The 14,474-nt window shown below is 42.2% G+C and overlaps 1 protein-coding gene across 1 annotated transcript in view; it reads right to left on the bottom strand.

Moving 5' to 3' along the window:
- Positions 1 to 14,474, bottom strand: part of LOC133463860 (granule associated Rac and RHOG effector protein 1-like) — a 47,399-nt gene that overhangs the window by 2,928 nt on the left and 29,997 nt on the right. The window contains exons 4-12 of the mRNA XM_061745614.1: positions 13,904 to 14,044; positions 13,559 to 13,654; positions 12,056 to 12,217; positions 11,583 to 11,741; positions 8,518 to 8,615; positions 6,421 to 6,546; positions 5,231 to 6,333; positions 3,161 to 3,326; positions 1,654 to 1,791 (exon numbers count right to left, since the gene is read on the bottom strand). Of these exons, the coding sequence (XP_061601598.1) occupies positions 1,654 to 1,791; positions 3,161 to 3,326; positions 5,231 to 6,333; positions 6,421 to 6,546; positions 8,518 to 8,615; positions 11,583 to 11,741; positions 12,056 to 12,217; positions 13,559 to 13,654; positions 13,904 to 14,044 (2,189 nt within the window). The remainder of the gene's footprint in view (positions 1 to 1,653; positions 1,792 to 3,160; positions 3,327 to 5,230; positions 6,334 to 6,420; positions 6,547 to 8,517; positions 8,616 to 11,582; positions 11,742 to 12,055; positions 12,218 to 13,558; positions 13,655 to 13,903; positions 14,045 to 14,474) is intronic.

Below are 14,474 nucleotides of genomic sequence, written 5' to 3' on the forward strand. Positions count from 1 at the left end.
ACAAGCAGTATAGGGACGTTTTTAAGTTCTTGCTAAAGTCAGGTTACCGTATTTCCCACTATAAGGAGCACTTAAAATCCTTACATTTTCTCAAACAAACATCGGCAAGGCGCCTTATGTTTGAATTTTGTAGTGCTTACTGACCTCGAACTTGTTTAGCTTAAAGATCAAAATGTTTTCGTTTTTTTGGTAGCAACGAAGCTGCTCCGTTTGATTGATGGTCTGACCGTTCAGACACATTAAAGTCGGTTCTGGGTTGGATACCGGTTGCAACGTCAGACAACGGTAGATAAGTAATTATGTAGCGCTGGCAAGCAACCATCATCCAACATCTGGTCCATGTAGATTTACTATGATTAGACGTCAAGCTAACGTTTGGTTTTTAGCGTAAACCCAATTTTCAAATCTACATCATAATCCAGTTATAATGAAATGTTAGAATACAACGTTGTTCCAACCTCACACTAACTTCAGGTGTCCACTATCGCTGGCAACGATGAACCAATCAGAGAGCAGGACGTAGTACAACGTTTACCTCCACTTTTTATTTGTGGATTCGTGGAAGACGAATGATTTAAAATGTGAAAGTATTTTTCTGTATTTGTTACAAATAACAGTTATTGTGAACGAGTGAATAAAGTTTGACTCACCAGACTGGTTTGTTTCGCTTTATACACGTTTTATCATGCACCTTATAACCCGGTGCACCTTATGTATGAAAACAGACCCGTTCATTGATACCAGGACTTATAATGGAGTGTGCCTAATGGTCCGCAAAATACGGTATGTCCTTTTTTGGAATATGTCCTAGTAGCAGGTTAGAACCATGTCGAGTCGTGAACTGGACGACTTTACACATCTGGGTGTTTCATAAGTGCTTCACAGTTTTTATAAATAACCTGCACACTCTTCAGCTCACATCGTATTCTTCCTTATTTACTTCCAGGTTGGGAACCATGAAGTCTGAGATATTCAGTTTCAGTCATACCATAATACATTTAAAGGGGACCTATTATTAAAAACACGTATTCTCTTGCTTTAACATATATAAAGTGGTCTCCCCTCAGCCTGCCAACTCAGAGAAAGCAACCAAATTCTGCAGTGTCTGTACAGCCGCCCGGATGAGCCATCCAGTGTGATGTGGATCTACGAGCCGTTTACGGTAGATTCTGCTCCTGTCGTGACGTCACGACAGGAGCGATGGGTGAAACCACGCCCACAACTAACTCCGCCGGCCGGAGCTTCCGCCATATTTTCGTAGCGGTGTATCGCGTCATTCATGCAGCCAATCAGCACAGAGCCTCATTATCATAGCCCCGCCCACTCAGAATCCCCCATAGAGAAGGAGGTTAGAAACTGGGAAGATAAAGACATGGCTTAGAGACTGAATTTCTAATTTATTTAGCAAAAACATCAAAACTTGTTTTTAAGACATTCAAGGCCTGTTTAAAATAGATATTAGATGCCATAATAGGTCCCCTTTAATATTTTTCCCCTCACATCATTAGTGTGATGAGAAGATAAGCTTTTCACATCTCCAGAGGCCTTTTATATTCATTTGTGAATAATTACCAGTGAGGTTTCGACCAGTCAAACTTGCCGTAGTTAGAACAGATGAGAGAATATCGAGTCGCGGGTCGACGAGGGACTTACCTCCGTTGTTTAACTGCTGCTACAAGGTCCGGCCCAGAAAACATGGAGAAGAGGCTGTCGCCGTTGGCTGAAGACGTCTCATCGCTGGAGCTGGCCGAGTCTCCCTGATTGGCCGACCAGCTGCTGTTCACCGCCTCACTGAGGACGCGACAACAGGACACATTAGCAGTGTCTCAGAACAGGATCACGCTCATTTAATGAGGGGAAATATAACAGACATAAGCTGCTTGCTTGGAATTCAGATCTAAAGTCAAACTCTCGAATAAATGAGGACAGAACTGTACACAGGATTTAATAATGAGGTGATATCCCTGCGATGGGCAGCTGCTTTATTTAACTACGATGTAAACAGGATGATGTCAAACCCAAGTATGTGAAATTTAAAAAAAAGAAGTCATAATTTAGATGGTAAATGCCTCGTGGTGTCAGCCACATGAAGATGTTAATTTAACCACCGTCCAAAACTGTTATGACTTATGGTGAAACCTCAGTTACAGTTTTAAACCACCGCCGACAACGATGATGTTGGATTCAGAAACAAGATCCAAGAAGAAGCACGACCTGCTCTGACCTGAACGCTATGATGCATCATATTTGATATATGAATGTCACTCTCTTAATCAAAAAAGCGAGAAAAAATAAAGCAACTAAGTAATACATACATTTACCTAATGTTTTCATAATGATATGGCAAATATTATTCAGAAATGATTTTAATACACAATTGGAAGTGTTTTTTATTCCAATATATAATTAACACTAAGAATTAAAAGAATTGGGACTATTTTGTGTTTCAAATGTCAGGCTTGTTGGATTCAGAAACAAGATCCAAGAAAAAGCACGACCTGCTCTGACCGTAACGCTATGATGCATCATATTTGATACAGGAATTTCAACCTCTTAATCAAAAAAGGGAGAAAATATAAAAAAAAATAAAGTAACTAAATAAGAAATACATAAATGTACCTAATGTTTTTATAATGATATGGAAAATTTTATTCAGAAATGGTTTTAATACACAATTGGAGGTGTGTTGGATCCCATTATATAATTAACACTTAAAATTTGAAAAAAATTGGGATTATTGTGTTTTTTCAGGCTTTAAGGGGTTAAAAGCCAACAAACGAGCAGTAGGAGGGGTCACATCTGAACGCCTCAGGCTACACTCACACTGATAAAATCTGCAGCTGGGCCATTACAGGCCTTAAAAGCTGGTGATTTCAAAGATAAACTAATATATATATATATATATATATATATATATATATATATATATATATATATATATAAAAATTAAGAGTTCTGTATCAAAGCCTTTTGACATGAATCTAATATTTTCACTCTTATTTCCTCTTTAAACTTACTCAATATAGTCTTATGTTAAAATGTTGTGAAGTCAGTTTGCCTAACATATATATATATATATATATAAAAAAAACAGAAGTTTCCTGTCCGTGCGTGAGCAACAGGGCGGGGGCGATGCATGGACGTGGTGCGTGGGTCCTACCCCTCGCTGTAGTACTCTGGGTGGGGCCAGGTCCGGTGCTGCTCATCAGGCATTGGCCAGTTGCTGCGCGTGTTGCTGGGCCGCCGGATCTGCTGCACCTGCCGTTTCTGCTGCATGGCCTGATTGACGCCGGCAACATAACGTGCAAACTCTGGGTCGGAGCCAACTGCGCATGGAGAGGGAGGACAAACACAACTGTGAGTTTCTGACGCCCTCAGCTCTTCTCTTTGGCTCCCCGGAGCTCAGCCCATTCAGCCAGACTGTCTAGCGTCGCAGAAACATCACAATAGCTGTAAGTCGGCTCCACACAAAGGGTCTCTGGCTGCCATCAAAAGAGTCTGCTGCATTGTAAAAAACTGAAACCGACAGACGTTAAATCCAGCCCATATTGTCACATTACAACTGCAACCACGTGCAGCAATAAACACGTCTGATTCAGTCATTCTTAAAGTGATTACTTCATTCAGATCAAAGTCTCAAATGTTTCAAGATGCTACATAAATACTAACTATTGTATCAAGGAGACTTCGTCGCACACCGGTTGGAGCTCGTGATTATTAAATGGATGTTATGCTGCTTTCCATGTAATAACGTTACCTTTTGTTATTGATGTTCTGTCTACTAGTCCCTGTTTATCTTAACAGACATCTGCAAACTAATTTTCTTTTATGAGCCAAGAAAGATCTCAATTTAGCCCAGACTCATTTTATAGGTCAGCAAAGCCCCGTTCAGAGCGTGTAAGTGCTTTGAGCAGGATTACACTGCTACAGAGCTAGAGTCTCCTGCTACAACAGACAACCAACTAATAAGTCATGGAAACATTGATAAAGTCCTCCAGGATTTCTAATAATAACGGGATCAAAGCCGCAGGATTAGTTGAATCACTAATTAGTCTCTGATTTCAGGAGACAAAAGCACGACGTACCCTCATTTATCCTTCCCTGTATGTTGTTCTTCCTCTGAACTGATGTGTAGTTGTGTGTAACCTTGTGTGTCCGCTGACCTCACATATAGCTCTCTACTGGGCTCCGATCCAGATGTTTAACTTAAAACAGCTGTCTCGCAGTTACAAGGTTTTTTTTGTGACAGCAGAAAGGATTTAAGATAAACTTCCCACAACATGTTTCGTTACTTTCATTACTGTTTACTGAAGCGTACTCTTAAATTAAATACTTACCTGCCTGTACTCTACTGCCCTTACTTTTTAACAACTTGTGCTTCTGATTATTTTACCTCTTTTCTTATCATTTCATTTTATTTGTTATTTACTGTTTAATTGTGTCTTGCTGCTTTTAATGTTGATGTAAAGAACTTTTATGGGCAGAAATATGTGCCACTAGAAACTGAATTTGAATAATTTATATTTGAATTGCTAGCAGCAGAAGTTTTCCTACAAAACGGCAAGATATAAATCTACACTTTTTACACAGAATGGAGAAAACACAATAGGTTTCGAAATATCTAGCTCCCATTGGTCGTTTATATCGGTGAAAGAAAATAGAGGTTATAGTAGGCTACGTGAAAAGTAGTTCTTTGTATCTGCACTCGATTGCGTTTCCTCCGGAAGACCTGGATGTCTGGCTAAGTAAAATTGAAATTGAATTGCAAGAACTGAATTTGAATTGTGAGAACTGAATGTAGATTCAGTTTTTTAATGCAATGATTCAAATTAAACAATACAAATTCAAATTATGTGATTCAGATTCAGTTTTTTAATGCAATTATTCAAGTTGAGCAATTCAAATTCAAATATAAATTATTCAAATTCAGTTTCTAGTGGCACATATTTCTGCCCATACACTTTGAATTACCTTGTGTTGAATTGCGCTATAGTACAAATAAACTTGCCTTGCCTTTCTTTAGCTCACTTTCGTTTCTTCCCCACATGTCCAGAAGTCAAAAGGGCAAAATTAAGCTCTTGAATGGAGCCGTTTATTAAAGTACCGTATTTAAAACCTTCAGCGCAGCTCGTGACACCGAGCAAACCCCTGAACATACTGTGTACTGTACTGGTTTCAGGTGAACTAGTGGGTGTGATTAGATGCATCAGAGGGTGCAGGTGCAGCTCACCTGCCGGGTCGAAGGGCAGCGTGTCTCCCAGGACCCCGAACACGCCTTCGCTCTGGTCCCTGTTGGGCCAGGTGTTGTTGCGGGGCCCCTGCGGCTTCTGGCCCAGCATCTCCGACATGACGGTGTCCATGTAGGTGCTCACCAGGCCCAGACTGTACAGGTCCGAGCTGAGGTCCGGCAGTCCGGGAGACCCCCACTGCCCGATGGGCCCCAGGGGAGACAGCCCTGCCGGGGGGCCCTGCGGCGGAGGCTGCTGCTGCCCGGAGCCGCCCAGCCACTTGCTGGCCACCCTCTGCTGCGGTAGGACCTGTGGGGGGGTTTGTGGAGGAGGAAGCTGCGGAGGAGGGGGAGGAGGAGCCTGCTGCTGGGTGATGGGCTGCAGGAGGTGCTGGTAGTACTGCAGGGCCTGTGGGGAGGGCTGCTGCTGCGGAGGCGGGGGCTGCTGCTGGGGCTGGGGCTGCTGGGAAGGAGGTGGCTGCGACTGAGGCTGAGCTTGCTGCTTCTGAACCGACGAGGGGGGCGGCTGCGGAGGCAGGGACTGGGCTTGGGGCTGCAGGGCACTGTGAGACACAGGTTGGGAAGCTGCTTGACCGCTGGGAGGTTTCAGCTCAGCGGGGTTGGCCGACGCCACCGAGTTCCTCCTCTTGACCAGAGGCGAGGCCTGCTGGGATTTGCCCATGTTGAAACCTGAGAGAAAGTCAATGACATCTTGCATCTCTTGGTCGGTGGGCAGGTTCATCCCCTGGTCCTCAGACACCAAGCCGTTAGCCAACTGGATTTGCTGGGTGGGGTCCGGGGTGCAGGACAGGCTGCCCAGCTGTAGGATGCTCTGCAGCCTCCCGTCCCCGTGGCCCAGGCCTTTGGCCTTGTCCTCGGAGCTACTGCTCGTCAGCATACTTCGAGAGGGCGTACTTGGGATTGAATAGCTGCCTCCAGTGTTGGAGCTGGATGAGACCTTCTTGGTGAACTTGGAAGTCAGCTTATAGATCGTTTTTGGTAGTCCACTGGAGGTTTTGGAGCTGGTACCTGCAGGTAAGTCTGCCTGGCTGCCGTAGTCGGGGTTCTCTCGCAGCTGGATCTGAATAGTCGGCAGGGTTTGCTCTCTTTTGGTGGGAAACACACACACATTTGATTTTAGAGATTTAAAAAGAAAAACAGAAAGTGACTGTAAAATATTGTGGAACACTCACTTTCTCTCCTTCCACCTGTTTATGTCAAACACTGCTGTGTAAAGGACGTCTACGAGTCCCAGTGTCTTTTCCGGGTCCAGGCTTCTCTGGAGCAGGGACATAGTGGCGGGGTCTTCCTTCAGACACCTGAACATCCACAACAACATAAGACATGGACTTCAAATCAAAGACAATGTTTTAACCACAAAAGGCTCAAGTGCATTTGTTAAAGAAGGAAAACCTAAATGATCCAAATGAGCTTTAAACTTGACACAACTGTATTTACAACAATCAGGTCAATGTTTTTGGAGATAATGTCCTTTTAATAACATAGAATTGAAGTAGTTCTGGTTTTTAAACTGTTTCATCATCTCTTTAAAAGCAGCTTGATGGATGGTCCTTTCATCTGGAACAACGGTCCCGTCCCCCGTAGAAAGAGAAAGCACATGGAGAAGCCAAAGAAATGAGGTGGCTTTCACTTCCTAAATTGCGTTCATACTGCTGGGCTGCAGATTTTAATGGCATGTCGCTGCGGCTGAAATATAATAAAGAAGACTCTCCTGCGCGGTTTCAGACTGAAACGGCCACCTGTAGACCGTATTCTCAGTCTGCCTTGCTCTCCCTGCCAACAATAGTTGAAGGAAATGTCATTGTGACCCAATCACTACGCATTCTGGGACAATTTAAAAAATGTTTTGGCATCCAGAATATTTCTACTCACTCACCTTTAGTGAATAACACCCTTATTTACCCATCTCTGTTAGAGAAAATATTCAAAAAATTTGCACGACAAGGGCGTACAAAGAATTAAGGATCTGTATATTGATAATATACAGGACTGTCTCAGAAAATTAGAATATTGTGATAAAGTCCTTTATTTTCTGTAATGCAATTAAAAAAAACAAAAATGTCATACATTCTGGATTCATTACAAATCCACTGAAATATTGCAAGCCTTTTATTATTTTAATATTGCTGATTATGGCTTACAGTTTAAGATTAAGATTCCCAGAATATTCTAATTTTTTGAGATAGGATATTTGAGTTTTCTTAAGCTGTAAGCCATGATCAGCAATATTAAAATAATAAAAGGCTTGCAATATTTCAGTTGATTTTTAATGAATCCAGAATGTATGACATTTTTGCATTACAGAAAATAATGGACTTTATCACAATATTCTAATTTTCTGAGACAGTCCTGTATCCCTTTCGCTATTTGATTTCATAAGAAATGTCCCAACATCCCAGCTGTTCCTCAATCAACCACCCTGGATTATCTGGTCTCTCTTAATATGTTCAATAAAAAAGGTAGAATCTCCTGAATTTACTCTTATTTCATGGATAAATATAACCCCTCCTCATCTTACATCAGAGCAGTGGGAGACAGGTGAGGAATGGGAGCAGCTCTCTTACACGTTCACTCCTCTTGCATATGTGCAACACATGCTCTGATACAGTTTAAGGTATTACACCGTCTTCATTTCTCTAAAGCTAAGTTGGCCGGACTATTTCCGACTGTGTCCAATTTGTGACGGGTGCAAACAAATGCCTGCAACTCTCTATCATATGTTCTGGCTTTGCCCTGAACTCACTAAGTTTTAGTTTTGTTGTTTCTAAAGCCTGTGATTGTAATATTGTACCCTCTTATACATTGTTCGGTGTTATGCACAAACAGACTGCAAGTCTCCCACTCTGCTAGCCAGGGTCATCTCTTTCTCCTCGGTGTTGACCAGGAGATTTATTGTTTAAATGGAAAGATGCAACTCCTCCGTCAAGCAACCAGTGGATAAAAGGACACGATGCAAAACATCAAACTAGAAAGAATCAGATGTGCAACCAGAGACCTGAACAATAAATGCAGTAGAACCTGGGACCCACTACTCTGTCATGTGACTAATCTACCTGGACTGGAATAGAGATTTATTTTATTTGTTCTCTGTCAGTTAAATTCACTGTGATGCAAATAACTGGCTTTTTTGTTTGCCTGTCTTTTTGTCGATGTTTGTTTGTTTGGTTCTTACTGTATACTTTTATTACTCTAAAAGTGGGACGATGTGTCCGGTTTTTAAAAATCCCAAATAAACCTGTAAAAAAATAAAAGCAGCTTGATGCACTCACCACGTAGAGGGAACCTGGACCACCACCCTGGATCCTTCCAGAGTGATCTGAGGAGCATAGGCCTCTTTGTTCTCAATCTGAGCAGTATCCACGACGACCTGTCGGACACACAAACATGTTCATCAGCATCTCCCAGTAAAACAACCGCGTCTACAGCGTTGTCTTGTTCCTGCTGTGGATTCTGCTTGTAGAAAAACTCCATATACAGTTGTGTCCACAAATATAAATTATATATATATATATATATATATATATATATATATTTCCTTTAAAACAGCACGGCAAAGGTTTTAAGATTAAGGAATTATAGCCATCTCAACATTTTCAACGGCTCAAATCTGTTTGAAGTTGGCTGGGCAGTTATTGTCTATTCCCTCTTTACTTCAATAGAAATGAAACAGATAAAAGGTCTGCAGTTGATATCAGGTTACTGAGCTGGCAGCAGTTTGACTGGAGCTACTGCTATGAAGTCCAGTGAAGTCCAAAAAAAGAAAAACATCATATAGGAAAACATAAAAGAGAGAGAGCAAAAACATTAGGTGTGGTCAAATCAAGAGCACGGTAAATTATGAAAAAGACCAAAATCCCTGGTGATGTCAACACCATCAGAAGCCTGGAGGACCACAAAAGACAGCTGAAGTGGATCATCCTAGCATCCTCTTTGGTGAAGAAAAACCCTTCACAACATTAAAAGAAGTCCAGAATAATCTGGGGACGGATGTTTTATTGTTGTAATAAAGAGATGCCTTCATGAGCGTAAATACAGAGGCTTTACAAAAAGGTGCAACCAATTCAAGAACAGAAAATCCAGATTTCACTTTGCCAGGAAAAATCTAAAGAAAAGCCTTTTGTGTTTGAGGATAGATGAAACCAAAATAAAATATAGCTGCAGGACTACGGAGAAGGAAAGTAACAGCTCAAGATCCAACTCCTACCACATAATGTGTCAAACATGGCGGAGGCAGTGTTATGGTATGGACATGTATGGCTGCCAGTGGAGTGTTTATTGGTGTTTACTGATGAATTCTGAGGTGCACAGGACTAATCGCTCTGCTCACACTCAGACAAATGCAACAGAACTGGTAGCAAAGTGCTCCACGGCGGTGATAATGAATGACTATAATCACAAGGTGAAAGAAAATCAAGACCTTTTAAGGAAAAGAAGTTTAATATTCTTTAATGGCCAACTCAGTCACTTGATCTCAACCTGGGAGAACAACTTTTTCACTTCCAGAGGACAAACCTGAAGGCAGAAAGTCGCCAGCGAAGGGGAGTTTGGTGACAAACCAGACTGGAGGCAGTCAAGGATTTTACAGTTATATTTCCTTTTTTTTTTAACTTGTCTACACACATATTAATGGTTAATACCATTGAGGCGCACGTCGAGCACTGGAAATCTGCAACAAAAACCACAAATGAAACACGAAACCAACACGGAACCGGCCAAAACACGAGCAGCAATCGACCCAAATCTCGAGCTCACAATCTGAGCTAAACTACCGCGACTAACTAACCCCAAAAACTATAGAGCAAGCGTGCAGGTGAACAAGCCAATGTGTATGTCTATGTGTGTGTGTGCGAGTATGTATATGTCTGTGTGGCTATGGGTGTGTGTGTGTGTTATATTTACAATGATCTCACTTATCCACATACTAATGAGTCCATGAGTCCAATGGATGCACTCTGCCTAAAATGACTGTAGTTCCTAAATGATTAATGTCTTATTTTTGAGGAACCCCTTAAATAAATCTGAAAGTCTAAACTTTGATGACATCTTTATTGTTTTATTTCAGATCCATCGTGGTGTTGTATGAGGGCAACATCCAAACAACTGTCATTAACCAGATCCGTCTGGGCTTAAATGTTTGTAATTTTATCTATGATTTATTTACACAAACCAAGAGTCTCGCAAATAAAGTTAAAGGAGCATGAGGCTCTTTTTAAGAAATGAGACTCTCTAGCGCCACCCTTCGCCACGACGGCCGTCGGGGGTACTGCAGCCAACAGCGAAGCCGGCACAGGAGAACGGGGAGAACGTGCATGCAGCGTCATGTGACGTCACATCCGCCGCCCAGCGCGGGAAATTTGGAGTCCGAATTGCAGCACATTTTGCAGCACACAGCCTGTTCAAGGCAACGGAGAGATACGGTAGAGGGCTCATTCTTTTTGGTTTGGAACGCTTCATCTGACATTATTACTAGAAAACTTAAAACGTATACGCATTTTTTTTCATAAATCCTGCCTCAATCCTGCCTCATGCTTTAAATCAAACTATGCTGGGCATTTTCAATCTTGTATGTTTATGGAGTTTAAAAGAAGCCAGAAGTCGGAGGCTTCTGGCCAGTAAGCATTTCCCACTTGGCCAGTGTGAATCGTTTAAGGTGAGAAAGCCGATGGCTTTTAATCAGTTACAAACAGTGGAGCCGTCCTGCTCGCTGCATTTCAAATATATTCACGAGTTCTCTGAAAGTGGCCTTGGCTCGTCGACACCAGTAAGACGGTCACAAAGAGGGATAGAAGAAGGTAGGAGTCCACTTCCTGTATTGCAGGAAATGTGATTAAAAGAAGCAGGTGAATCATTGGAAAGGCTGGCTAAGTGAGAGATCCCAGCTTTGACATTATGGATCAGGTAAGCCAAATCTGCCATCAGAACTGAAGACAAACCATCAAAAATAGACAAAATGTTCTTATACTTCTCTGGACTGAAACTACCACACACAAAAAAACTAAACAAACAAACAAAAAAAGGGCTTTACTGTTAGGACAGTCCTCAAACTGGAGGTCCAGGCTTATCCTTCACTCAGATGTTGGAGCAAATGTTCTTCTCTTTTGTTCATGTCTGGTGTTTGTTTGCAGTTAAAAGTGGGTGAACAGATCTGCTCATCTCCCTTACACTCCAAACGAACAATGAGATGGCAACAAGCCAGTGATCTACAGGCATAGGTTAAGTAAAGCGGGCCTGTTCATAAAAGCATCTGCTTTTACTACCAAAAGTGAAACCTTTAAAAGCGAAGGAACAAGGTGAAGAAAATTAAAAAGGAATATTCTTTTGTCTCTCCACTCACCAGGCCAGCCTGAGCAAACAGCAGCTGGACGGCCGTCTTGCAGGCTCCTCTCCAACTGGATGGGCAGACCTGGTTCAGGACCTCTGTAACCGGAGAGTCGTCCCTGGGGGTCACTCCATTCTGTCCCAGCACCTCCTTAATGAGCTGCAGCATCGTGTGCTGAACACAAGGCAAGACGGGGGTCATTGACAAAAACCAGCCTGCGATCAACACCTGTTATATCTGATATTACACTACAGACAGTGGTAAACAAAAGACAACTAGACCCGTAGCTGATCACTGAGAACACAGAAGGAAATGATCTTAAAATAACTGCTGATCGTGTAAAAGTTGATGACTTCCAGAGAGATACAAACATGATTCAAATACTTATTCTTGACAGTTAAAAAAAAAAACCCCACTTTTACTCAAGTTTCTGAAAATCTGGCTGTAACCTGTTCAGGGAACAGAAAGCAGCAGCGTCAGGAATGTACCGTTTTTAGTTTAAGATTTTCCGCCGCTGACTCATTGAAGGACACTCCTTTGAGGAAGTGTGAGCCGATCTGCACCGGGATGGTCGGCAGCTCACACTGGATGGGCTGGGAGGTGGTCTGCATCCTCCCCGCCTGCTGGGCCTCCGCCTCGCCACAGCAGCCCTGTGAGCAGCAGCAGTCCAAACAAACACCATTATTCACACTCCATTATTTGTCGAGCGTTATTTTCTCTGTGGCTATGTTTAAAGCAGCACTATGTAACTTTTCCACCTTAATATCATATTTCCAGAGTCATTGTGATGGTACATCAACTTACAACAGGTTTAATGAACCTCTGTCATGGTCTGAGGGGTCTGTATCACCTTCACTGGCACTATGTAACTTGGAGGTGGATGGTAGGAACCCTTCCACACTACTGGTAAAGCACTACCACTGTTGTCCAAAGGAGCCGCCAAACTCAACAAAAGCTGAAAGTTAGGTTGTGCTGCTTTAAAAGGAGGGATGTATAAGATTGTACGTTAAAATATAAAAAAAACCTAGAAACAACAAGAGAGTGAGAAGAAATAAGTGCAGTTATATAATAAAACTGATAACTGTGTATTTGGTTGCTGAGATATCTACAGAGTTTGCGTGTTAAGTAACTAGCTTCGGCCTTCCAGTCTCGTAATACCAGTTTCTGCCATGTGCGGCGATAGAGAGCAACATAGCAGCATCAGTACATCATGACGAATTTGCACAGTTTGTGGGCGTACTTGGACGTGTCAGTCATATAGGTACCGCCCCAAAGTTATCTTTTTTTTCATCAAAGATGGCTGAAAAAGCCTTGTTTAGAAGTGAAAAAGAACAAATAAAAACAGGACTAAAACCAGAGTAAACATCAGCAGTGTTTCACGCCCTTGGAGACGGCTCATGGTCAGCAATGAAATGAAGTTTGATGCAGAACTTGCTGCATTTCTTTTAGATCGGTAAGTAAACTGCTGCTGATTTTTGTTTCACTAAACATTTTTGATGGTGGAATAAGTCAAGTTACTACGGCATTAATTCAGTGCCAAATGCTTCAATCTCAACTGTGTCCCACCTGTCCGCAGTAGACAGACTGACTCAGCGCTCATTTGACTCGTTTCAGAACTGCGCCCCAAAAAGAAAAACAAAACTGAGAAAGAAGCCTCAGAAACAGAGTTTTAGAAATGATGGCGAGAACATAAAAGTGTATCTGGGAAAAATGATTACACTCTCAGATTTCTATTTCTGTGTTTGATTCACAAATTTTGGGTTTTGATTTGCAAACCATCTGATGTTGAATTGATGAGGAGGGACTTTGTTTTCTTGTTTCATAGGTCAGGGGACACCAACTCACTTTGCACAGCTATACTGCCCCAATTTTGCTTGAAATGAGGAGCCTCATTTTAACTTTTGGCTTCACATTACTCCTTTAAAAAAATTGATTTTCTAAGAAATCACCAAATCTCTGGAGGCTTTGAGTGAATTATTTGTTGAACCCACCTGTAAGGCTGCCTCCACAGCTTTAGGGCTGAGATGAAAGCCCGCCTTCAGAGCGTACTCACTGTGGCCCAGACTCTCCAAAGCTGCTCTATAGGCCTGGGGGGGGTGGGGGTAGAAACGTGACAAGCAATGATTCATTACGTTTTTGCTTTTACTCTTCTCTCAATAAAGCGAAATTATCAAGGACAGTTTAAACAATGTTCACAAGCCATATTATTATTATTCCTTTGCCTAAATGGGGGCATTTCAATAAAGTACATATCACGTTTTATGCTTTTTCTTCACAATGGAACAATGGTAGTTTGACTGTTGATACCTGGCCTGATCGGGAGGTTGAAACTATACCTGCAATGTGGTATCAATCTTCATATTGAGCTCCTTCAGCTGGTGCTCGGGGATGGTGGTGTTGTTGGAGCAGAAGAGCTGCTGAACCTGGATGCCTGCCAGGCAGCCGTCACGGCCCCTCTCTCTCAGCCTCGCCGTGGCCTGAGGACGCGACAGATCACAGAGTTCTGGGTCAGAGCGGCAGCCGAAACTCCACCACAGCAGCAAAATCTCACCCACACCGGCTAATATACCATTAAAATGGTTCACTTGCAAGTGTTTTGTTTTGTTTTTAAAGATAGTAACTGGGTAACTTGATTTTTCTTGCAAGGAACTAACTTATAATACTGCAAAAAGATGTATGAGATACAATTTTAAATAAAGCTTTCCACCTGAAACCCTAGTTTGCTCTCTGGCTAATATTTTGCATGCCAGAGCTCAGCAGATCCATCAAGCCACTACTCTCCCACTGTGACAGTAGCAAGTTCACAGACAACCTAAAGCCCAACAGAAAAGGAAATAGGAAATTGTGGCTGGAAATCGTAAATGGCTGATATGTCTCAGGAATGTGTAACAAGTGGGTTTTTCCCAC

This window comes from Cololabis saira, chromosome 2 (assembly GCF_033807715.1).
Source record: "Cololabis saira isolate AMF1-May2022 chromosome 2, fColSai1.1, whole genome shotgun sequence".
Classification (NCBI taxonomy): Eukaryota; Metazoa; Chordata; class Actinopteri; order Beloniformes; family Belonidae; genus Cololabis; species Cololabis saira.